This window comes from Lytechinus variegatus, chromosome 12, assembly GCF_018143015.1.
Source record: "Lytechinus variegatus isolate NC3 chromosome 12, Lvar_3.0, whole genome shotgun sequence".
NCBI classification, from domain to species: domain Eukaryota; kingdom Metazoa; phylum Echinodermata; class Echinoidea; order Temnopleuroida; family Toxopneustidae; genus Lytechinus; species Lytechinus variegatus.
In genome coordinates this window covers 7,064,751-7,090,536 of record NC_054751.1, presented here as the reverse complement: position 1 = coordinate 7,090,536, position 25,786 = coordinate 7,064,751, and the positions used below count along the sequence as shown (strand labels likewise).

General features: G+C 36.0%; 1 protein-coding gene across 1 annotated transcript in view; it reads right to left on the bottom strand.

Annotated features, from left to right (window-relative positions):
• The window catches only part of LOC121425286 (mucin-like protein), a 41,587-nt gene extending 16,870 nt beyond the window's left edge, over window positions 1-24,717 (bottom strand). Inside the window, exons 1-11 of the mRNA XM_041621312.1 lie at window positions 24,592-24,717; window positions 21,525-21,701; window positions 19,778-19,963; window positions 16,606-16,830; window positions 15,614-15,887; window positions 13,944-14,153; window positions 7,524-7,640; window positions 6,851-7,056; window positions 4,604-4,688; window positions 1,788-2,003; window positions 309-422 (exon numbers count right to left, since the gene is read on the bottom strand). Coding sequence (XP_041477246.1) covers window positions 309-422; window positions 1,788-2,003; window positions 4,604-4,688; window positions 6,851-7,056; window positions 7,524-7,640; window positions 13,944-14,153; window positions 15,614-15,887; window positions 16,606-16,830; window positions 19,778-19,963; window positions 21,525-21,686 — 1,795 coding nt within the window. The 5' untranslated portion in view covers window positions 21,687-21,701; window positions 24,592-24,717. The remainder of the gene's footprint in view (window positions 1-308; window positions 423-1,787; window positions 2,004-4,603; window positions 4,689-6,850; window positions 7,057-7,523; window positions 7,641-13,943; window positions 14,154-15,613; window positions 15,888-16,605; window positions 16,831-19,777; window positions 19,964-21,524; window positions 21,702-24,591) is intronic.
• Between the last annotated feature and the right edge of the window lie 1,069 nt (window positions 24,718-25,786).

Sequence of the window (25,786 nt, the reverse complement as noted above, 5' to 3'; positions counted from 1 at the left end):
AGAAAAAGAAGTAATTATCTCAAATTTTCTTATTATAAAGGCCTATGTCAAAAAAGAAAAAATAAAGAGACAGGAAGATTTGGTAACTGACTAGTCAGAAAACGTCAAGGCGCAATTCTTTTTAGAATAATGAAAAGAATTAACTATCCAGGTAATGCAGACAACTGATTTAGCATCAATACTTTCTTTAATATGCAGTCTCCTTTTTTCTGTCAATGTTTCATTTGCCTTCATTGTGTGCGCCACAAGATAGGCCTAGATGCGTCCGCTTTTGCAGCATACGCCGGTGCAGTGCTTGGGAAACTTACAAGACTGTCCAAATTGGAATATCTCTCTGTCTGTCAAATTTCTTCCAGGCGGGTCCATCAATATTGTTCCATTCCTGAGCAGGAAATCATCTGATTTGTTCCCATTAACATTTCCTGGACATTAACACAAATTACAAAAAAATAATAAGTCACAAGATTGTATCCAATACATCTACTTCAAACGGCAGAATTTAAAAATTCACAAATTATGCACCGAGACACCGTACTCGAGTCACACATCACTGAGTATGGCAACCAGGGTTATTCTTGACCTCCTTGAAACTCCCGGGACCGAACAATGGTTTCATGAACTTATTCTTATTTTCGTAATTCTGTCATTTTAACAAACCTTACGATTAATAATCGCTTTTTAAATAATTATTATCTTTATCGAGCTGGTGGTATATTCATTGTGGAACACTATTCCACAATGTGCCCGAATGTTTTAACAGTGCGTAACACAGTCATATTCAACTATGTGAACACACTGCATTTTTATATAAGTGTTTTAACAGGGTGGTCATATCTTCAGTATTCTACTAAGTGAACATACATGTACTGTTCACACAGTCTGACCAGAAGTCATTTTTCTTCTGCACACTAGCTGAGATAAATCCATGGACTAGCTGAGATAATTTCAACAATGTTAAATTTGAGCATTTTAACATTATGAATCGAATCTCCGCATACATTACGTCAAAATCCCGTTTGGAGAAAGACCGCAGTTCAGATTGCAAAGTGCGGTTCTAGACCACAATTTTCATTTGAAATCTCAATAACATTTCCATCACGTTTCCAAAGGCATATTGTATTCAGAAATCCAATGTTAGTCCATTTTCAACTTCGAACGAATAAAATCGACCTCGAAATAAGGAAAGTAAATAAAATGAAGGCATGCTTTAAAGGGACCGCGATCTTGATGTATGTTATCTTGGGACCAATGTGAAGAAACAGGTGTTTTGATACTTAAATATTATTGCTTGCTTGGGGAATGGATAGGTCCATGCTTGGGGCGGTGGGTTTGTCCTACTTGGAGAAGAGAATTGATTGAGGGATATTGAGGTATAGTGTTCTCAAATGGAGGTTTTCGTCATGTAGTCCACAATGTGAACACACGACCATCACTACTATTACTACGACGACGACTACTACAACTACTATTAATATATAGATTTATAGAGCACAAAAACAATTTACATAATATATTCTACTGCGCTATACATGTATATAACTCCTAAAATGCTTATTATTAATCAAATACATGTGTTTTGAATTTGGATTTTTACTTTGAACGCACTGTTTGATACTTTGGTGTTCCAACAGGGATATCATTGAAAACCGATCATTCCTTCCTGGAGAAAGGCAGAGTAGCTAAACCAACCAAACTCCATACAAAACACGTTATTTCGAATAGCCATGGGCGGTTGAGTAGGAGTCGATTCGGTTTGCAATACTTTAGCATAATGATTAATGCCTTACCAAGCAGACCCCTGCCGGTCCCACGCTCTGCATACTCAGATGGCACCATGACACCTATATCCAAGATCGCATTCTTGAAGGTCACAGTGAAGGACGTACTCGGATAACCGTCTGGTTGAAAGAGAGCTGTGACCTTGATCTCATCCTCAGATTCGGTCTCATTATCTGAGCCTTCTGAGGATAAGATAAACGTCTGGTCCAGAGAATCAAATCCATCTAAATATTATGATATAAAGGTTTAAAGTAATTCGGTGTAGATAAAATCACATTCAAGATCCTAGTGTTTTTCCTTAAATGTTTTAACGGTCAGACCCCAAACTAGATAAATCTCAGGATTCTTGAAATTAAACAAGTGGGGTGCCTCTGGCGGTCTCACCTGCATCACGAGATTCAATATAGCAGCAGTGCTGACTTTGAAATCTACTATGAAATAATTATACACATATAATGATACAATACTACGTTCATAGACATTTGACCTTGATCATGTGACCAAAAACTTGTCAGTGTTCACCCCTATATCCACATTTTTAAAAACTATATCTATAAACTTTGGACGTTCTGATAGCATGCTAAATTACCTTTAATGGCCTTAAATGACCTTTGACTTTGATCATGTGACCCGCAACTCGCATGAAATGTTCAGTGATACTTGGTTATTCTTATGTCTACGTTTTATGAACTAACTAAACCAATACAATTAAAGAGATTGTAATTCAACAAATATCTACAACAAGGCCAGAGTTTATTGACCTTAAATAATTTGATCTTGGTCATGTGACCTGAAACTCGGTCGGGATGTTCAAAGATATTTGATTACTCTTATGTCCAAGTTTCATGAATCAGATCGCATACAGTCGTAATTCCGAAGTTTCGTTTATCCAAAGTTCGGTTATTCCGAAGGTTCGTAATTCCAAAAACGAAATAAGGTTCGTAATTCCGAAGGTTCGTCAATCCGAAAAGGAAATGAGATTCGTAATTCCGAAGCTTTCTTAATCCGAAAACGAAATAAGGTTCGTAATTTAGACGGTTCATTAGCCCGAAAACGTAATGATTAACGAACCTTATTTCGTTTTTGGACTTACGAACCTTCGGAATAACAAAACTTATTTCGTTTTCGGATTAACGAACCTTTGGAACAACGAACCTTATTTCGTTTTCGGACTAACGAACCTTCGGAGCATCGAACCTTATATCGTTTTCGGATTAACTAACATCGAGGTATAGGCAATTCACGTGTTTCGGAATTACAAACCTTCGGAATTACGAAGTGTAACCAAATCAAATCCATAAACTTTCAAATTCATGATGGTAATTCAACAAATACCTCCAACTTGCCCAAAGTTCATTGACCTTAAATAACCTTTGACCTTAATGATATGATCTGAAACTCGTACAGGATGTTCAGTGATACTTGATTACTCTTATGTTCAAGTTTCATGAATCAGATTCATAAACTTTTTAAAGTTATGTTGGTAATCAAACAGATACCACCAACTTGGCCAAAGTTCATTGACACTAAATGAACTTTGACCTTGATCATGTGACTTGAAACTCCGGCAAAATGTTTAGTAATACTTGATTAACCTTGTGCCCAAGTTTTATGAACTAGGTTCATATATTTTCGAAGTTATGACGAAATTTTAAAAACTTAACCTCGGGTTATGATTTTGATGTTGATTCCCTACAAGGTCAAAGTTCATCGACCGTAAATGACTTTTGATCTTAGTCATGTGACCTGAAACTCAGGCAGGATGTTTAGTAATAATTGATCAACCTTATGGAAAAGGTTTCATGAATTAGGTCCATATACCTTCTAAGTTATGCTGTCATTTCAACAATTTAACCTTCATTTAAGATTTAGTATAGTGTTGACGCCACTGCCGTAAGAAAAGCGGCGCCTATAGTCTCACTCTGCTTTGCAACCTATCTATCCACACACTCACCTACACGCACACAACTACCTATCCACACTCACCTACACGCACACAACTACGTATCCACACACTCACCTACACGCACACAACTACCTATTCACACACTCACCTACACGCACACACAACTACGTATCCACACACTCACCTACACGCACGCAACTACCTATCCACACTCACCTACACGCACACAACTACGTATCCACACACTCACCTACACGCACACAACTACCTATTCACACACTCATCTACACGCACACAACTACCTATCCACACTCACCTACACGCACACAACTACGTATCCACACACTCACCTACACGCACACAACAAGCTATCCACACACTCACCTACACGCACACAACTACCTATCCACCCCCTACGCACACAACTACTTTTCCACACACACTCACATGCACGCACACACCTACCTATTCACACTCACCTACACGCACACAACTACGTATCCACACACTCACCTACACGCACGCAACTACCTATCCACACACTCACCTACACGCACATAACTACCTATCCACACTCACCTACACGCACACAACTACGTATCCACACACTCACCTACACGCACAAAACTACCTATTCACACACTCATCTACACGCACACAACTACCTATCCACACTCACCTACACGCACACAACTACGTATCCACACACTCACCTACACGCACACAACAAGCTATCCACACACTCACCTACACGCACACAACAAGCTATCCACACACTCAAATACACGCACATAACTACCTATCCACACACTCACCTAAGCACACACCTACCTATCTTCACACTCACCTTCACGCAACAACTACCTATCCACTCACTTGTCCATAAACAGACACACCCACTACCAACAGTATTCTCACCTTCCAAGAAGGCCGTCATATTAATGGAGGAACCATTAACAAGAATATTCATTTCTGTTCTGTTGTCATTCAGCTGGAATTCAACCTATAAGAATAAAATCATGTGACAATTTGAAGTTGTGTACTGCTCAGTTCGATTAATTCATTTCTGCTTACTCAAATAACTTAAATGTGAGCTTGAAGCATAAATGCTACCAGAGAGAAATTTACGAGTTACAGAGATAAAGGACGAAGTAAAGAATTAGACATTCTGTAGTACAAATTAAACTAAAGATGGCTGCTGAGAGAAAATATGTTTATGTTCAGAATAACTGACCCTAGAAAAGGTGGTAAGAGTGTGTGTTTCATCTTTTTTTATACTAGTACAACGGTGACTTTCATAACGCGAAGTCGGAAAGCTATCTTTGAACTCGGATTGTGGATTCGAGAATAAAAAATTGAAAGATAAGTCAATCTTGGTATATCAAAACATGATGTCTTGTATTTTATATATTGTTAGTACTCTCTTCATGTTTCTATCTCTCTATTCAGTTCTCTCTTTCCCACTCTGTTTTTCACCCCTCGCTCTATCTCTTGGAACATCGTTCTTAAGCTCATAGAGCTTATGATGCTCCACTCATGTCTATATTAGATATCAACGATTATACTAATACGAATATTATGCAATGCTGAAAATGATGTATATATACATTTACATATGTATCATATATACATATACATCATGGGCACTGGCGAAGAGTGTGACTTTACCTTTCATTTTTGAGAGCTATGCTCCTTTTGAAATCTATGATTTTATTTCTACGGCATTTACTATACCATTTATGATTATTTTATTCCATATGCCAAGACAGACTATTTCTATTTAACATTTATACATAAATAAAAATGAAATCAAATCAACCAATTCAAAAATAAATAACATATACTACCCTAATTAATAATTTGTTAAATTCAGCGGTTTGTCAAGTTTGTGGCATATCACATTTTGACTCCGAGAAATACAGTTCCAGGAATAAGAACGTTTCGAGGTAAATAATAACAGTCAGTTAGTCTAGAATCTATTTTAATTAAATCATTCGGTGGTAGCAGTAAATGAGTGTAACGCTGCAGTCTATCAGGAAAAAAGTCATGAGTCTATCCTGGTCAGTGGACCATTTCATACCGCTCAGAGTAAATCAATAGTTTTGCTCCGCACAAGGCTCGCACTAGAATTGTCCGCACAAGCATTCAGGCCAGACTTTTCGCAGGACGACGGGAACGGACCTTTACGAGGGTAATTGATTTTGGAAGAGACTTTTGGGCCCGTCGTAAGACTGTCCTGCAATGTAATAATGATTTATTTTCTATAAAAACTATGAATTTGTGAGGTGTCAGGGTTTTTTTTACTCACAAGGTATAGCAGAGAGGTGCTACTTTTGCGATCACCAATTCAAAACTCGCGAACCTAAGGGATAACTATCATGGTAACTGAACATATACAGAGATATATACAGAACGGGAGTTTTCTGTATTATTACGTTTGTCCGTGAGAGGAATTTTGGCTGGGATGTGGTTCTGCTATTGTTAATACACTCAAAATGTTAAAGCTTAGCCCTGGTCCGTCTGTACAAGCGAGTTTGATATTGAACGCATATCAAAGAGCTTTCGATTTTCTATGACTTATACGTGATACTACTGTTTACCAATTACCCTTCTGAATCACTGAAACTCGAATGTTGATGCGGTTTCATTCTTTTTTGCTAAGCTTGCGTGACGTCATCATGTATCAACTAGCACCAGTCGCGAGCACTATGACACCGAATGTCAAAACCCTCAAATACGAGCCACAGATTTGGCCAGTGAACGAGAGGGCTTGTTGCAGATTACTTCGCGCATGCGCAGAGCTCCCAATATTCATTAATCTCGTACATCGAAATAATTTGTCACAGAAAACGAAACCACTTTAATAAAGTACTAGCTCCTTTTCATCTTAATTTCTCTCGGGTTGCTTGTTTGCACTAGATATGTGCAGCGAATTAAACAGCCGTTTCGCCCTGGACTTAGGACAAACGGTAAATTTGCAATTTTTCGTCAGCTCCGAAACCTAGGACTAAACTGCTGTGTACTTCAGCAATTTTCGCCATCCCAGCGGTTCATCGCCGTTAGACGGTTATTTGCAATACTGTTTCTATATTCTTGAATCCTTTGTGTGTCGTGCAATCGAAAACGCCCTATTACTAAAAAATGACAACTTGAAAAACGACCCACCTTGGTGATACTTTGTGTTGCAGCGAATCCTGTGAATACTGTTCCATGTTCAACAGGCTTGCTGTTGTTATAGGCCTTGCCAGTTCTTGATTGTAAAACGAACGGATCTCCATGACTGTAAGACATCAACAGGTATTCACCAAGTCCATTAAAAGTGTACTTCTTGCCATCGATGCTACTGATATGAGGATCGCCCCAGAACCATCCTGCAAGAATACAAACCAAAGCTTGTACTGTCATGGTCTATGAGTCAGGAGCATGAGATGTGAATACAATGGGAACTGGCATCTTGGGGACAGAGAAGAACTATGGTTTGCCAAATCTATGGCGGGAAAAGAATATGTCATAGAACGATCTTGAATGAGCTAAACAAAGGTTTGCCGAAGACACTGCTATGGAAGTGGTAAAAGAGCATGTTTGAACTAAGTTACAATACGATGTGAATTTCATTAAAGAAACATTGACCAATGATTGATATCCATGAATCAACGTATTTGGCATTCAAAAAATCTTGATGTTTAATAATGCTATGATAATATAAATATATCTTATTATCTAACTTTCGTTCTTTTCTTTGTTCATTTTCTTGGTTGTGTCACTCTTGTTTCATCTTTTCTTGTTAGGGGGGAGGCTAACCCCGAGCCACCCATTTGAAAGTCAGTGTAGTTCTTACCAAACCTCGGAGGTATGTATCCCCAGCAGTGAGCCTGTGGCCGACGACTCTCATAAAGGTTGCAGTATCTTCCTCCGGCTGATCCGCAGCAGTAAAAGCGAGCAAAGACATCACGCTCTTCATAATTCAGGAAGAAGGTATTGTAAATATTAATGTGTGTTTGAGAACATTCAGACAATAAGAGTTAGTACATCATCTAATTAAAGAAGCGCACTAGATTGTTCTCTAAATAATCTCATCACGACAGATTATTGTAATATCATCCAAACCGCAGCATTACAAAATAGGAAATGTCAATACTGACATAGGAAGAATTATGCATGACTAAAGTGTGAGAGAAAATACATTCATTCATTGTGACATCAGAACACAATACGTTATATTTGTACTTCATAAATGGGCGATTCCACACTAGAACTTCAAAAATATCATAAATTTCAACATGCTTTCATAAGAAGTGTAATGTTTTATTATGACACCTAAATTTAATGAAAATTATGAGTTTTAACCAAAAGTGTAGTCAGATATAGTTTTTCTATGGGGAACAATGGAATTTTCAATAATTTTGCTAATTAAATATTCAAGTACAAACACTGCCTGAAAAAAAAAATTATTGGCAAAGCACGAGAAGATTGAAAATATTGCAGGTCAATGAAATAATGGATCATTGATGGTTCCAAATAATATCTACAACATTTTCATGATCCATAATAGGGACAGCCCTGATTTTTCCAAACCCATTTTTGGCAATGTCCCGTACGACACATGAAAATGCAAAGTTTTTCCTACAATTTTATTTTCGATGATGGAATTTCAAAATATCGGTTTTTCTTTTTTTTTACCCATGGGTGATCGATTTATCCCATAAGGATCTAATCACTGCCTTTCATTTTTCAATAATTGTCCTATTAAAAGTTGTCCCGTACGACACATTGTGTGTCGTATGGGACATGTCCCGTACGACAAACAATATAAAATGCGTTTATTTGCAGGATTTGGATTCAGAAACTATGAATAGTATGTCTATTTTAATTCAAGTAATAGATTTGACATAAAAAGAACTAAAAAATATCTTTGTTATCTCCACAGAACATGACATAGGTGATTCTAACCATTTTAATTGATTTCATGTAGGTGTATGATTTTGTGAATCCCTTCAGCTAAACTGTTGATTTTCACTGGTCAGAGCAGGTTAATTTCGTTGTCATTGAGCATGAAAAGAAAACCTTTTAAATTAATTCACCCTTGTCTGGAAGATGACTTCCTCCTGCATGCTAATGTGTAATTATTATATCAATAAACTTTTTGGACTTACATTGATGATCACTATTTTTTTAATAAACAATATTAAAACTCCTTACTTTTTTCAAGTTGTAAAAAAAAATCTTGAAAATAAGACAAACCATGTTGTTCCAAAAAAATCTGGAGAATAAGACAAACCATATGGTTTCATGAAATGCAGAAAGGTTTGAAAAAGTAGAACCGCATTTCTTTAGAAAAAATATTTTGTGGAATTACCAGTGACAGTTGTGACATATATCATGTATATACATTTTATATGAAAAATTATAACATTTTAGCCTCATACAGTCTCAATCATTCATTGTTTAGAAATAGTGTATTGGAAATCATCAATTCATGCACTGAAATATAACTTCACACAAAACCTCAAGATTTTCAGCTCTTAAAAATGCTGTGAACCCTTTTACATTTCCCATCATGAAAAAAATGATAATATATTGCTCCCGATTGTGTATATTGAGATTACCTAATTACATTGTCCTGAATGACTACTTATTAAAGACTTTTCCTTAAAAAGGAAGAATTTAGGGGCAATGCTCCCCTTCTGATTAATAAAAAGTTCATTGTTTTATTCAGGCTGCCCAGTACAACACGCAAGTGCCTGTTCAACACACAAGTGTCCCATACGATACAAAAGTGTCCCGTACGACACACAAGTGTCCTGTACGACACACAAGTGTCCCGTACGACACATTATTTTGCTTATGATATATTGACAGAAGTATTCAGACAATAGCGATTTCTAACATAATGAACGTCTTTAGTTTGATAGGATTATCATTATCATCAGTCAAATAAAAAAATTTCTTTATTGACACACTCAATAAAGAATTAAAACTAGTCTCAGAGTGGATCAAAACCAACAAATTATCGCTTAATCTCACTAAAACAAATTACATGCTCTTCAGCAATATCATTGATGAACTCCCAGGTAACATTACTTTTGATAATATTAATATTCAAAGAGTATTAAGTACGAAATTTCTAGGAGTAACTATAGACGACAGACTGTCATGGAAAGAACATATAGATAACACATGCAAAATAATTTCAAGAAATATTGGAATTATAAATAAAGTTAAATTCTATTTCCCGACTCGTATATTATTAAACTTATACTCTACGCTGATACTCCCGCATTTGAACTTTTGTATTATTGCATGGGGGAGTTGTGCTGATTTTCATTTGAATAGACTTTTACTACTTCAGAAAAAAGCTTTGCGCGTTATTTGCCATTCTCATTATCGGGCACATACGAATGTGCTTTTTAAAACTCATGGAATTCTTAAGATACATGATCTTTACTATTATAATCTTGGATCTTTTATGTTCAACCTTAGTAAAGATGAACTACCAGACGTATTTTATTCTATGTTCACACGAAATATCAATGTACATCACTACCCTACAAGATCTGCTGGACTTTTCCATTTACCTAAAACAAGGACATTATTAACAAACAAACTGTTCATATCTTCTGGTATCAAACTTTGGAATTCACTTCCGCAAACCTTACAAAATAAGCCAACCATTCATAGTTTCAATAGAGCACTTAAAAAAAACCTAACCAATAACTATAACACTCACATTATTCATCATACTTAGGATATCTTATGGATCTTCTGTCCCCCCACCCCTTGCCTTTATTTCGCTTCTTTTCCTGTCTCTTTTCATTCGCTCTACCTGTGCAGATTTGTTTTTTGTTTTTCTTTTACTCGTTATTGTCCTTTGTTGTTGTTGTCTTTTTTTATTTGTCTGTTGTAATATTTCGTCTGTCTTGTTTTGGTCTAGCTTTTTGTCATGTCTTGTTCTTGTACCGTTCTGTCACGTCCTGTTTTCGCTACGTTTTGGTCTTGTGTGTCCTTTTCACTTTTCTTCATATCTTGTAATATAATCCAGCCTTGTTTATCTTCTACTTGAAAGAATATGTAAAAAATATACATATTTAACAAGGACTTACATATAATTTTTACAAGAAAGATATGATGACTTGTATATTATATATATTTTGAACTTCAACAAGAACGATATGATTTGTATATTATATATAGATATATATTGTTTTTTGCATTAATATGACTTATTTATTGAAGGAAACCTTCGATCACAAGCTTTGCTTTCCAGAAGGTTCCTATTTCATTTCAAAATGTTATATTATATTTTGCTTTACTTTGTAACTTTGTTAAAATTGTGGAATGAATAAATTCGTTATCAATCAATCAAATAAAGTGATTGAAGAAGTCAAACAGACATAAAGAAAGAATGTTTGGCATAAATTTAGAGATGTCCCGTAAGACACAATGTTCTTGAAAATTGTAATTTGCTTTATTTATTCATGAATGCTTGTTTTGTTTTCTTTCATACATGTGTCTGTTCTTGGGTAATTGAATATCAATTTCAGTTCAGTTTCTATGAAAATTATCCGTCCAACTCACAGACTTTAGAGTACAAACTTGAGGTTTCGAAAAAAGCCACCTTTTCTGCGTCCGTAAGACACATTACTATTTCAAATCTGTCTTATACAGGATGTCATTTCAAGTCATGGTAAGTCTAGGGTTTTCTAACACTCTGGTAGTACTTGATGATCACCTTTAGTTACTGGAATATATCTTGTTTTTCTTGTCAAAAACCTGTCAATGACATCTAAATTTCCCGTACGACATGTATGGAATCACCCAAATGGCGATCTGAATACGTCCTGCCCTTTTTGTGTCTTCTGCATAATTCATGTTGAAATCATGGTAGCAAGGGTATTAGTTAGTCTTTAATGACATTTTGCTCATTATTCTAAACTAGAGTGTAGATTCTGCATTTTCCCTTTTGCATTTTGTAACGAACCAAAACAGTTAAGCCCTTTCATCTGGACAAGATGAACATATTCACGAGAAAACAGATGTTTGGGTGCCATTTTACAGCTGGAACATACCACCCTGTATAATATGGATTGACTCATTGTCAAGTGAATGATGAGAAGGACATTATACTCAGGATTACCATGGTCAGTACAGGTTTATTCATGGAAAATACCTGAAATCAAGGGTCTCATAATAATATGGAAAAAGTATAGCTTGCTTTCAAATTGAGCTCTTTGAAGTCAGCATCATACCGAGACCTCTATGACCTTTTCCATTCTTGCTGGTTATGTTGAAAGTAATCCAGTTCCAGTAAATCATGATACAATTACACCCAGTAACAAAACGAAACATGCAAATTTGTGTTCTATTCAATACAATGAGCTTAAAGAACAAGACATCTAAAATAGAGACATAGTTGGCCACCAAAAACCCTGATGCCATCCGTGTGACTTAGAACTCATTAACAGACCTTGATGATGATTCTGCACTTGCGCTTCCAGATGATTATATCGTATTTCGTAGTGATAGAGCTCAAGTACGTGGTGATGGTGCATGTGTCTGAATCCATGCATCATTGAATCAAACCAGACTTGTTGAGCTTGATCCTGAGAATATTGAATTGATGTGGATGTCTATGAAGACAAGCCAAGAATCATCGATTCTTTGTCTCCTATATCGTCAACCACCTAGTTATTTCTCGTTTTGGGATTGCCTTCATTAAAACCTTTCATCGATACAATTGGGGCACTACAATGGTTTTCTGTTATTAGGTGATTTCAACGTGGACATGAATCCTCAGATAACCAACTCTTCGACACGGAAAAGACTACTCGATGTCACCAATGAGTTAGGTCTCCATCAGATTTTGGAGGATATGACAAAACCTCAATGGGTTCTGAATATCAAGGATCAATCACGCCTCAATTATTTGCAAACGTCTTGAGCAAAAAGTTATTACATCAATCAATGAACACATTCAAATGTATGGTTTGATCCGAACTAGCATCGATTTACACAAGTACGTTCATGTGTCGCTCAACTCATGAATAATATCCATGACTGGTCTATGACACTTGACAGAAATCCTCCTCTGATCCTCTGCAACCTTCATTAACATGTCATGGAATTTGATGAAATGCTCTACAACCTGTTGCTGTCAGAACTGTCTTCCCAATTCAAAATTACAGGGCTACGTTGGAAATGGATCAAACCCTTTTTTACAAATAAAAAGACGAGTGATTTTTACGGTTTCTCCTCCACCTGGGTAAATGTATCTTCAGGCATGCCCCAAGGGAGATGTCTAGACCCTCTACCCTTTAACCTCTTTATCAACTACAACATTTGCTTACTACTATACTTTTCATAATAATAATAATAATAATATAGGATATTTATATTGCGCACATATTCACCTTGTTAGGTGCTCAAGGCGCTCCTATATTACCCGGCTAAGCTAGGCGTTCATAGCGCACACAGCTTTTTAAGGAATTACTTCATACCGGTACCCATTTACCTCACCTGGGTTGAGTGCAGCACATTGTGGATCAGTTTCTTGCTGAAGGAAATTACGCCATGGCTGGGATTCGAACCCACGACCCTCTGTTTCAAAGTCCGAAGACTAATCCACTGGGCCACAACGCTCCACGTGTTTTCATGTGTTTTTTTCGCAGATATCCTCCTTTACATCGTGCAATCAAATTTTCCAAAGACGAATTCCCTTCTCAGAAAGACTTGTTTTGAATTAACAAAGTTCTGTTCTTTCGAAGCAATGTTTTTATTTCCATAAATGTATTAAACAAACGTGTTTTCACCAGTTTTCTACAGAAACTTTCTCATGGTTAACAAAAGATTTTATGCATGGCAGATCATCAACTAAACGGAGTGTCGAGTACGTTTGACAGCTAGCCTGTAAAACCTGTTCATTTCAAAAAAAATTATTGTAATTCAAGAATTATTTCAAATGAACAAAGCTTTGCTATTTCTTATTGTGATAGAGGTATCAAATCAAAGAGCAAATATTGAATATCTTGAAAAGTGATTTTCTTTCTAAAACCCAGATACCGCCTTAGTGACTTCTTAGTTTCCTTTATTCGAATTGATTTTGCTCATTCATGCATCAAATACGAATATTCTACGTTATTTCAGACAAGTGTGATAAATCATCCATAAACCTCGGTTTTAGTTTTTTGTGGGACGCACTCTATACTATTTAATCAAAACACAGATACTACTATAAGCACTGCAAGTGACAAGATATTCTCACCGATCCAGGCGTAATAGTAATTCAAGGAATAATAGAAAAACGAGAGGAATCTAGCGTTGGTTGGCATGACGGCTTGGTAGTGACTGGATCTCCAGAGACTTCTATAACCTCTGATCAAAGAAGAGGACCACCAATCTGAATAATAGGTACATCTATATCCTCCACCAAAGCGGGGCCTTCGAGGTTGGTAACAGGTAGTCCCCCATCTATCTGTTGATATCAAAGAACAAAAGATCACAGAATGTTTACAATGATATGTTTAAAGCCCCTGTGACAATCCTCTCCCCCTTCTTCTGATATCGGCTGCATTTGAAAGTTTCTTGGCACGATTTTTAAATTGTAATTTTTAAATTATACTAAGCTCAAATCAACCTAATTATGATTCGATAAACAGACTACCAAAAGGAGGATAATTAACACGGCTGGGTGGAGTAAGAGCCTGCAGTGCAAGAACCCAACCCCATCCCTAAAATAAAATAAAGGTTGCAAATGACAAATATTTTTCAACTTTTAGATTCGCAATAACAAGAATTATGAAGTGTAGTAATACCAAATCGATAATAAAACTAGTTCACTCTCTTATGATATAATTCAAAATAACAAAAATTTGACGATTAATATAAAAACAGGAACAAAATTAAGTAGTATAATTTCAGAATGTGACATTTAAAGAAAGAGTGATACCATGTGGAGCTTGGAGAGAATAGTAACAATTGTAAGAATGAAAGCATTTAGCGGACTAACGACAAAATTTGCTGAAGGTTTAATTTTTATCTCTTTTTCCTATTCAGGTGGAAAAGTATGGGTAAGGGTGATTATGAAGTCATTAGTTATCATTTTCCAAAAGTCTAGACGTCTATTAAACTTTGCACTTATTCCCTTTATTATTATTACTTTTAAGTCTACTTCGGAGCTTGACAATATTAGTCTTAATTTCTCATTGCTGTTTAATCTTTGGAAATCGGGAAGTATCATGTAACTTACGGTATAATTTCAGCCTGGGATCATTCAAACATGAGCAGGGGAAGTTCATCCTCTATACCAGACTTGCATAGAGGACATATTATTTATTCTAGTTTCAGGATCTTGTATCGTCCTTCTTCAATCAGAAGGTTATTATTACTTACTATTACTTATTCTGAGTTTAGTGAACTTAGTTATATTTGAATTTATGTGTCTTGTGATGAGCAATTTTTCATTTTGTATATTCTAGTTTAAAGGTTTTATATGTTTGCAGTTTAGCAGAGTGTTTTGTTCATTGAAGAAAGCATCTTTCCATATTAAATTCAATGTATCTGTCCCGTAGTTTGGTGTGTACAGCTTTCTTTAATCTATCAATGGAGAAGGTATTTTGGTTTTCCCATACATGCGAGAAACTTAATGTGCTTAACAAACGATGTAATGTTATTGCTTTAACTTATGTTAGTATTTTGATCTTCAAAATTTTTTATTAACTAAGTATTCGTAGGGGGTTTGTCATGTAGTGCCAGAAGCCGATAATCTTTTAAAGTGGAAATCGCCCAGTTTCTGGTAGCATGGCGCTATTCATTGCTGACATGTTGGTACCCAAAATTACTTTTAAAAATTGTGTTAATGACACAAACTAGAATTGTGTTAATGCCACAAACTAGAGCGAGGATAGAGAGGGTTAGATAGCATTTTATACTCACCATAATAGTAGTTGGGAAGTCCGTAATTGTAACCATATCCATAGCCATATCCGTAACCGTAACCGGAGCCATAACCGTACAAAGGGTTGTTGCAAGGGGTAAACCTCTGATCTATCTGGGCCTGCCATCGGGTGCAAGGGCATGGCTCTGCAGACCACGCCCTTAGGACAGATCCTTGGCCAAAAGAAAGATCCTTGCCATACCAGTCTTGACAGTATCGGCGTGCATTGATATACGAGTCAGGATTGTCATCAAGACGGTAAATGTCTCTACCCTGTTGTTTAAAAAAAGGGCTTAGATATAACTGCGAGCATAGGCGACAATGCCAGGGGAATCGGGGAGATCGGTTTGGGGGGTGTTCGACTCAGGTTTAAGGCATAGCAGTTTTCCTTAATTTTCTAAAACATTTTGCATATTATTTTCTATTTGCTTCCTGCCCCAAAATACAAATGTGACGGAAATCAACTACCAGTTCCGTTTCTTTTAAAAAGACATTAATTTATTACGCCACCCGTCAGCCATCGGACAAATATCAACAAGAAGCTCTGGACGTCACGAAATACTTTGTTGTTTCTGACGAGCTCAGAAGGAAGCTAGACTCTAAGTTTGGATTTCATCTTAATCATCATTTCCTGGTAATGCAGTTCCATTTTTTTCTCGCCTTACACTGACAGAAATTATGGTTAGTCTTTCTTCGGGCCATTTATCATTTATTTAGACGGACAAGTGCGATTGACGTACACTGGTATAGCTACATGTATTTTTAACACTGTGATGAATGTCAGTGATTTGAAGCGAAATCTATCGAGGGATTGACTTTGATGATTTTTGATGAGCTGTGATTTAACACATGAGTACATGGTTTGGGTCTGCATTACTCATGTGTGCCAAATATAAGGCAGAGTATAGTGCACCGGACATAGATGATATCAGCGGCAGAGACACTCTAAAGTTTTGACGCCCTCTCTGTTCGTTATCATAGTGTTCCTTACCAGTAGACCGGTGCTGCCATTTCTTAGATCGGGGCGATAGCTTTCGTACCGTATATCTTGGGTGTAGCCTTCGTATCTATTATACCGATTATGCTTGATGTTCCATCCAATCCTCGCCGGTATCGACTTAGAGGGTGGGTCCCATCGGAAACTGCCTTCTTGATACATATTCAAGATACCACTTCTCCTGCCGTCAGTGAAAAGAACGGCTTGATAGGTATTCGTCTGTAGGAAGAAAAAGTGTTCGAAAGAAAATCTGAGTTGCAACAAATTTGGCAGAATCTTTAACCCCCCACAACTCCAGACTCTCTACCGCTTTTTGAAATATATTTCGAACACTTACAGAGTTTAACTTTAATCTCAATAGAAACTGCCCCCTTTTAAAACTTATGATAAGAATCCCCCAGTAGAGTGCCCGGATGCAAACAATAATCTGAAGTCGCTAAGAATGACAATTGTTCTGGCAAGTTTGAGAAAACTCGGACCTACATGTAACCTTTGACCTTGGTCATGTGACCTAAAATGCGCACAGGAGGTTCAGTGATACTTGATTACTCACTCTTATGTCCAAGTTTAATGAGCTAGACCAATATACTTTCAAAGTTATGAAGGAAATTCAACAAATACCCCCAATGTGGCCAAAGTTCATTGGCCCTAAATGACCTTTGACATTAGTCATGTGACGTGAAACTCATGCAGGATGTTCAGTGATACTTGATTAATCTTATGGCCAAGTTTCATGAACTAGGTTCATAAACTTTCTATGTTATGCTGTCATTTCAAAAACTTAATCTTCGTTTAAGATTTGGTTTTGACGCCGCCGCCGGAAAAGCGGCGCCTATAGTCTCACACTGCTATGCAGGTGAGACAAAAACGAACAAACCTTTAAAAAATCCATCGATATGCAGGCAGAAATGTGCAAATTTACATAACAGTTCTTTCACTTTTAGATAATGTTAGTATTTAGAGAGAATTAGCAAGTGAAAAGACTTCAATTAAAAAATTGACAAGGTGGTTTCCCGCATACATTTTGTAGATAGTGTTGATAGTTTATGTGGTTTAACTTACCCCAAAAGGTGGCACAACTTACCCCACATTTGACATCGTTTTTCACAAAGGTGACAATAACGTTCAGTGTGGGGGTAGATTTCAAATTCAATTCAAAAATGGTCTTTATTGATAATCAAACGTGTTAACAATCATACATGAAAAAACAGCAAAAGCTGGAAAGATCATGCTTACAAGTTGGTTTTGGCACATTATTAAATACATAGTAAAATGCATTAAAAACGGTTATACATTTAAAAGTAAATACATTTTAAATAAGGCATAAAAGGCAATGAACATGATGAACGAGTGAATGTAATATGATAATGGCAGACTTGAAGGAGAGGAGACTGACACTTATTTAAATGACAAAAATAATTTTATAATGGGGTGAGGATGACCATTTGCATTGCATTTCCTAGTCTACACACTCATCTTTTGTTGGGTATGTCTACCAAAAAAGGCAATGGACTGTTTTTAAATCTTGTTGTTCTTATTGGAAACTGTTGATAGTTGTTTGTACGACGAAGAGATATGTTTGTATGTTTTTTCGAGGTAGCCATGTCTTACACAATGGATGAGTTGAAAGAGATTTTGCAAATTTTTTACTTAGTGTCAGTCTTCTCTCCTCAAGTGTTGGTAAATTACATACCTGACATGCATTTGAGTATGTAATGTAATTATGTCCTAAGATAATTTTACATACTCTCCGTTGTATTCTTTCAATAGTATTATTTTGTTTTGATGTAAGACTGCTTCCTTAACATATATAATTTTCTATTGCACCTCTTAACCAAGTCATCGACATGTAAATTCCATTTCAAATCAGATTGTATAATAACTCCAAGAAATTTGATACTTTCTACATTACATAAGACAGAGTTATTAATGGCAAGAACCTCAGGAGTGATGGGGTTTTTCATAAAAGTAATATGTAAAGTAAAACACTTTGAGGGATTGAGTGACATATTATTTGATTGTGACCAGGATTGCACTGAATTGAGTACTGCTGACTGTAATTGCGAATTGTCGGTTGATTTACGACATTGTACTAAAGACAAATCACCAACATATTAAAATAATGTATAGGAATATTTTCACATAAATCATTTACCATAATTAAAAAAAGGATCGGGCCAAGTCGTGTCCCTTGGGGCACACCGGCATGATTAACTTTGATATCAGAAAAGATTCCATGATATAACGTACATTGCTTACGATGTTAAAAAAAACTTACAATCCAATTTATGATCCATGGTTTTATGTGCATATTAATCATTTTTTAATTAGAATATTGTGATCCAGGCGATCAAACGCCTTTTTAAAATCTGTACATACAACAGTGGACACAGATTTTTTGTTTTCTGCATTGTCATAGAGATGATGTAATAGACCAACAAGATAATGTGATGTAGACAATCCTGGTCTGTTACCGAACTGATGCATATCAATTTGTTTCTCAATGTCTTTCAATAACCATTGAGCCATAAAAGATTCGGCGAGCTTAGCAAAATGTGAAGTTAAAGATATAGGACGTAAATTATTAATGCACGGTGGATGAGATTTTGGAATGGGAGTTACTTGACCGAATTTCCACTGTGAAGGTACTATTCCTTGTCTAAAAGATATATTGAGTATTCTAGTAACCGGAAAGTTATATATAGGTGAAAAATATTTTCAAGAACCGTATCTAAAGGCACGGTACTTATTTCTACAAGATTATTAGTCATATCAATTCTAACATGCAACAAGTGTCACAGCTTACCCCGTCTTTCCCTACCCTTCAAAAGATATGAGCATCGGAAAGAGTAGATTAGCTTATTAGATATAGCAGCTCCTTGGGTACCTAACAAAGTAGATATATGAGAAATGTGATTCCATTTTCTCCAGCAACAATTGCTCTGCTGTTTATCCCACACACTAAAGGAATGACAAATTTCAACGCTGGATTTAACAGTATACTCTATCCTATCAAAAAACCTAACCCTAGATAAAATAAAACCCTATTGCAACTCTAACCCTATGTCTTAGACAAAATAAAGCCTGGGGCAATTGTCGCATATACAAATGTCGTGCCAACACGTAGTATACCTACTAATATCATTATATTTCTTCTACAACTTACCTCTACACCAGGAATAGATCCTTGAGGCTGGACCCTATACCAAGTAATCTTAAAAAAGAAGTTGATCCCTTCAATGAAATGATGAGAATTTATCCCTGACGGCAGTGACCGGGACTCATAGATTTTTTGTTTAAGCACTGAGAGCTGGGACTCAGAGTTTCCATATGACTTGTTAATGTCGTATACCTGTCGATGAAAAGAATCATTTAATTTTGAGAAAAAACATGGTTGTCATTAGTCAGATATGTATTTGCTTTTAAAAACTTTTATAAAACTAGATATTCCTATTATATTGTAGAATTGACAAGGTTCTTGTGATATTCGTGTATTAGTTGCATTTTCAGTAATATTGATCCCTAAATCTCTACACTTTCAGTCACCTGTTCAGTGTAAAGAGAAACTTGATGAAAAACAAGACATAACTTAATGGTGTAAGAAACATTTTAATCCCGAAATACATGTATTTGAAGGCAATATTGGGTTAGATGTAGCGATTTGCATAAAGAAAATATTATAGGTTTTTATTGCTTTACTCCTTTGTCTACTTTCAGTTTCATTTCATCACAGCTCTAATCCTAGTGCCCTAGAACCAAAATAAACGTTTACTATATTGTCACCAGCCACTCGAAAACCAACAATAAATGTCTAGGACAGGCTCTTTGTAAATAGCCCAAAACAGTAATTTGTTCTTCAAAACGTAAAACAAAAATTATGCTATTTCAAATATAGGTCTTCATTATCGCACTTCTTCGAACAGTCGAAATTTAAATGTTGATGTTTAATGACACTGTGACACAAGAGTCTTTTATTGACCAAAACTTTTTTCAGGATTGCCAAGTTTAACCGAGATTGCACAGTGTGTTTCACCCCATGCTTCTGGAAACCCGAAATTTCAAACCTTGTTTCCTTCTAATTCTCTAAACTGTTGAAGCTCTAACTAAATCACCTCTAGACATGATGGTAGTTGTTTAGATTTATTTTCTTTTAATTTGGACAATGCATATACCGTTTTTTAAAGCTTAGGTTATTTATCCAGACTCATTGCTGGTTTCGGGTGGCAGACACTTGACAAATTTACCACTTAATTTACTTAAAGATGAACTGTTATGAACTTAATTTTCTTTGACAGTTTGAAAAATGGGTACATACATAAAAATAAGTATACAGAGTGAGAATTAGACAAAATCAGCATGGATTGGAACTAGTTATTATACCATGTGCACACAGTGGAAAATGTTTTGTACATACAAAACCAAAAAAAAACTTTACAATTATTGGCTAACCATTTGAAGCATCAACCCTTAAAGGACAGTCAACCCTAACAAACAAGTTGATTTTAATAAAAGGAAAAAGAAAACTGCTATTTTGATTTTCTATCTTTATTCAAATCAACATTTCTGGGGTGGACTTGACCTTTAATGTACGCCCTATTGTAGATTAAGTATTAAGAAAAAACTTTAAGATTTTAAACACTCCTTTAAACTTTTAAACAAGTATTGTTAAGTTCATATAGTAAATAGCATGTACAGGATTCAACAGCGTTTTTACTGTTTAGACCAAACGGAATCGGATTAAATTGATAGAAGTTTAAAGAACTTAGTCCATGTGTTATTAGGTATATATAAGAAGTAGACCAACTGCGTAGGTCTGGTCCACAAGTCTGTATTTCGTTTGTCATGTGATCCTCGGCCCTAGACCCCTTCGGTCTCGTGGGATGACCCCACATGAAATAAACCTAAATATTCACCTGAAAGAAGATGCTTGGGCTACCTCTGTAGAGATCGACCGGTGCACCAAATACCGCAATGGCGGGGTCTCTGTAGAGCTGGTCCGTGAATCTAAACGTTGATGGGTTGATGTATTTATATAGATGATAGTAATGAGGATAGTAGTTTGAAAAGTGGATCATTCCAGTTGATGTAAACTGTAGAATCGGAGAAAATAAAACATTGTATCAGAAATCGTGCCATAATTGAACTACAAACTTCATGAAATCGAGTACTCAAAATAGAAGATAAAAACGAATACGTAAAACGCCCCATACTCGAGAATGTCTTGTTATATCCTTGCATATAATTACATACAAATTCGGTAATCAGAACAAACTCACAAGGCTGTCCCCTGCTTAAACTTGGTTTGTAGGCCACAGGTACTATTAACACATTTTCATCCAACTTATGCATACATTAACTTGAGCTCCCATGTACAAATCTATCTGCCCCCTACAGAAAAACACAGTATCTGACATTTTTTCCCCCCACTTTTTTCAGAAGAGAAGCCAGTAAACCAGCCTTTTCACATAACACATCTTGGGAAAGCCACTTTTCATTAACCATAAAACGCAGTATCTACACTGAACGTATAGAAAAACGCAGTATCTGCACTTTGCACTGGTTGAGATATGAAGCATTTTATTTTATTTATTCAAAGTCGATCGAAACTATTTCATTTATCAAGTATTCCTTTACCATCAAACTTTACATTATATATATGCCTAATTCAGCCCTCACAAATGTTGTTGTTGTATTTTGAAATATTGAAATAATCGTTGATTTAAAGCGAATACTTAGTTTCCGCATGGAAAAATGCAGTATCTATAGATCAAGAACATGTTAATTTTATTTTTTATAATTTACTCGGTCAATGTTGCTTCACTAACAAGAGAAAATTATCAATGTGTAATTCAAAGGGAAATGATAGCTTTTGAAAAATGCAGGGCGCCCTCTACCAACAAGGGCATCCTCTGTGGTAAAGTCCCAAGTTCATGAAATTTGGAATTTTACTAGAGAGGGTGCCATAGTTTGTAGAGGTCGTCCAAGTGTTTCTGAGCTAGTATTGCATCCAAATGAACTACAAACTCAAAGAGTTAAAATGGACAAAAACAGCAAGTCGGGAGAATTGTTTATTACAACGTATGTTTGTTGTATTTTTTTTACGTTTTGAAGCCTTAAACACAGAGGGTGCCCTCTTTTTCTAAAAAATATTTTCCCCTCCAATTATATTGTGATACATTACTTTATGGTAATGAAGCAACATAGATAGAGTAAGTGATGATAAAACTGAATGGAATTCTCTTTCATTTGTTGATACTGCGTTTTTGCATGGGGGAAACCGCACATCCAAAGTATTTACATTTTCTTCAATATCTCAAAAACAGCAACAACAACCACAATATTTTGGGGACCTTCAAAAAATCATATACATGTTTATACTCTTATATTTAATGATAACAGGATACTGAGAATTAAAAAATAGTTTTGAGCGGCTTTGAAGAAAGTATAAAATGCTGAATATTTCAACTTGTGCAAAATGTAGATATTGCGTTTTTCCATTGGGAGGCAGCTATGGTAAAGACTTCCTCTACATTTCCCAAAAAGGAAACCAACCTGATCTGCAAGGTAAGCATGGTACCGTTAGAATAACATTTGACGTTTTTAACTGAATAGGTTTTTAAGAGAACCACTACTAGTAATATCATTTCACATTTGCATTTTGTTATCATCTATTGCAAGGCCTATTGGTTATCAACCATTGTAATGTTGCTTCATCCCCGAAGATGGTGGCTCAGTAGTAGAGTGCTGGCATCATGAACGGCAGTTCGTGGGTTCGATCCACGGTCGAGTAATACCAATTTAAGGTTAAAAAGGGATATTCTGCCTTCTTGTCTCAGAGCCCGCTGAGAGAACAGAGCTTAAGTGTCTACCTTTTGTAAATAAGAATTATTATCATACCCACAAATCTTAGAGAGCAAAGAGAATAAGAAGACGCAATTCGAAAATATCATATGTTACTCCTGTTTTTATATGATAATGTCTCGTGCATGGATTTTCAAAATTAAAGAATAAACGAGTAATGAGTTTTTACATATCAGAGGACCCGAAACAAGAATTTTGTCATGTTTTCTCAACTAGCTTCTCGTACATAGTGTTCATGGTAGGGAAGCATATTGGTTAAAGGTCAACGATCGCATCATCTTCAAAATCCTTCTCCTTGTATTCCATGCAATTAACGAGTCTGCTCCACAGTACAATATTAATCTAATCAGCAAATACACTCCAGTCAGGTCCCTACGTTCATCAAACTCTGGTTCCCTCGTTATTCCTAAATCCGTTAATCGACTCGGGGGCTCGAGCTTTTGCGCATGCTGGCCCTGTTCTATGGAACGGTCTTCCCCTGACAATCCGTGAATGCACGTCCATTGATACTTTAAAACGTTACCTTAAGACTCGTCTATTCAATGCCTCTTACTCTTAATTGTTCCTGGATCTATTACTATTATATTTGTACCTGTTCTCTTTCGTTATTTCTTTCTTCTTTCACTGCGCCTTGGGCATTCTGCCGAGTGGATTTGGCGCATTACAAATCACATATATTATTAATATTATTATTATAAGATTCTGAATAAGTTTTCTTTTTATACATTTTAATTGTATGCACATATACCGGCCAGCCGTGACAAACAACCGTTGCATACTATTGCAAACGGGCATGCACGGTGTAAGACTTGTTTATGGCAGTGCCCCCCCCCCAAAAAAAAAAAAAAATAATCAAATAATCAAATAAAATACACCTCCCAGTACATGGCACTGGGAAGCGGGGTGCTGAGGCATCCCCTTAGATTTTTCTTGCTGTTTTTTTTTTGCTGCCCACAGCAACCCCTCGAAATCAGGTTGGCATGCTAAAATGTAGAAATTTGACAAAAATCAGCTTCATTTGGAGCAAAAGCTGTTTGCCTTCTCATTTTATGTTTTTGAAAGCAGCACCCCTTCTTCATAATTGTTCCCAGGCCCCAGCATCCACATTTTAACACTCACCGTGATGTAGGTATACAGCTTATTAAATCCGACAGGGAAACCGGTTTCAAGTCTGATCGTATACCAAGCAAGGAAGCCGTATTGATAGTATTCCAATACATCATCGATATCAGGACCATAGAAGATGTAGATTCGTTCTAAACAGTGTAATAGATGAAACATCTAGATCATCAATTTTACATGTTTAAAAACAATTTTCTGCTAAATAGCAGACCAATCTCTTAAATTGATATCCATGGGATGATCCACTGGTTATAACACAGAGTTATTTTGCTCAGCGACGTACGGAAGATTCCAGAACGGGGAAGATGTATTGTAAAATGCTCGCCATGACAAAAACACAGCAAAGATGTCCTTGTTGAAAACAGGTGAATCGAATAATCATTTTAGTCCTTAATCTATTCTGGATAAATGACAGATTTGGATTGTTTCCGCTGCTTTGAAATAAAAACAAAACTGCTGTTCCAGTTCACTCGTTTACATTTACAATTACACTCTAAGAAATGAAGTGCTAATTTAGCTCTCAAAGAGCGTGTATAGTGACTGCACTTTACGAGTGCTGATTTGTCTAGTTCAAATTTGAACTAGACAAATCAGCGCTCCGAAGTGTAGTCACTATACACGCTCTTTAAGAGCTAAATAAGCACTTCATTTTTAGAGTGTACTCTGTTCTTAAATCACCCTCCGTTAATCGCTTAACATAAATCCCTAACAATTAATTTAACATAAAGAGAACATTTGTGCAAGATCCTATTTGTCACTTGTGTCTGTGATATGCTGTAAAACTGAAGCCCTGAAGAAAAAATCCACCCGAGAAAAATGTCTAAAGCTTAAAAAAATCTGAAAAATAAATACACTGGATTATTTTTTTTACTATCATGGACATGTTTTTCTCCGGAATATTGAACAATGAATAATCATGTTTACTCATAGGTACCTTGAATTTTTGTCATGAATGTGATTCCCCCTTGGTGTATTTCATCCATAATGAAATATATTAAACACAACACACATCAAACTACATGATTTCCCGAAATTAGAACGACGTGTAACGTTGACCAATGTCTTAATTACTAAAAAGTGAAAAACTATGATATATTTCGTTGTCCCGATATTTTTTAACTTGGCCTAAAAAGTGATAGAGAGAAATAAATAAATTAGTAAATGAATTGGTTAAGAAAATAATGAAAATTCC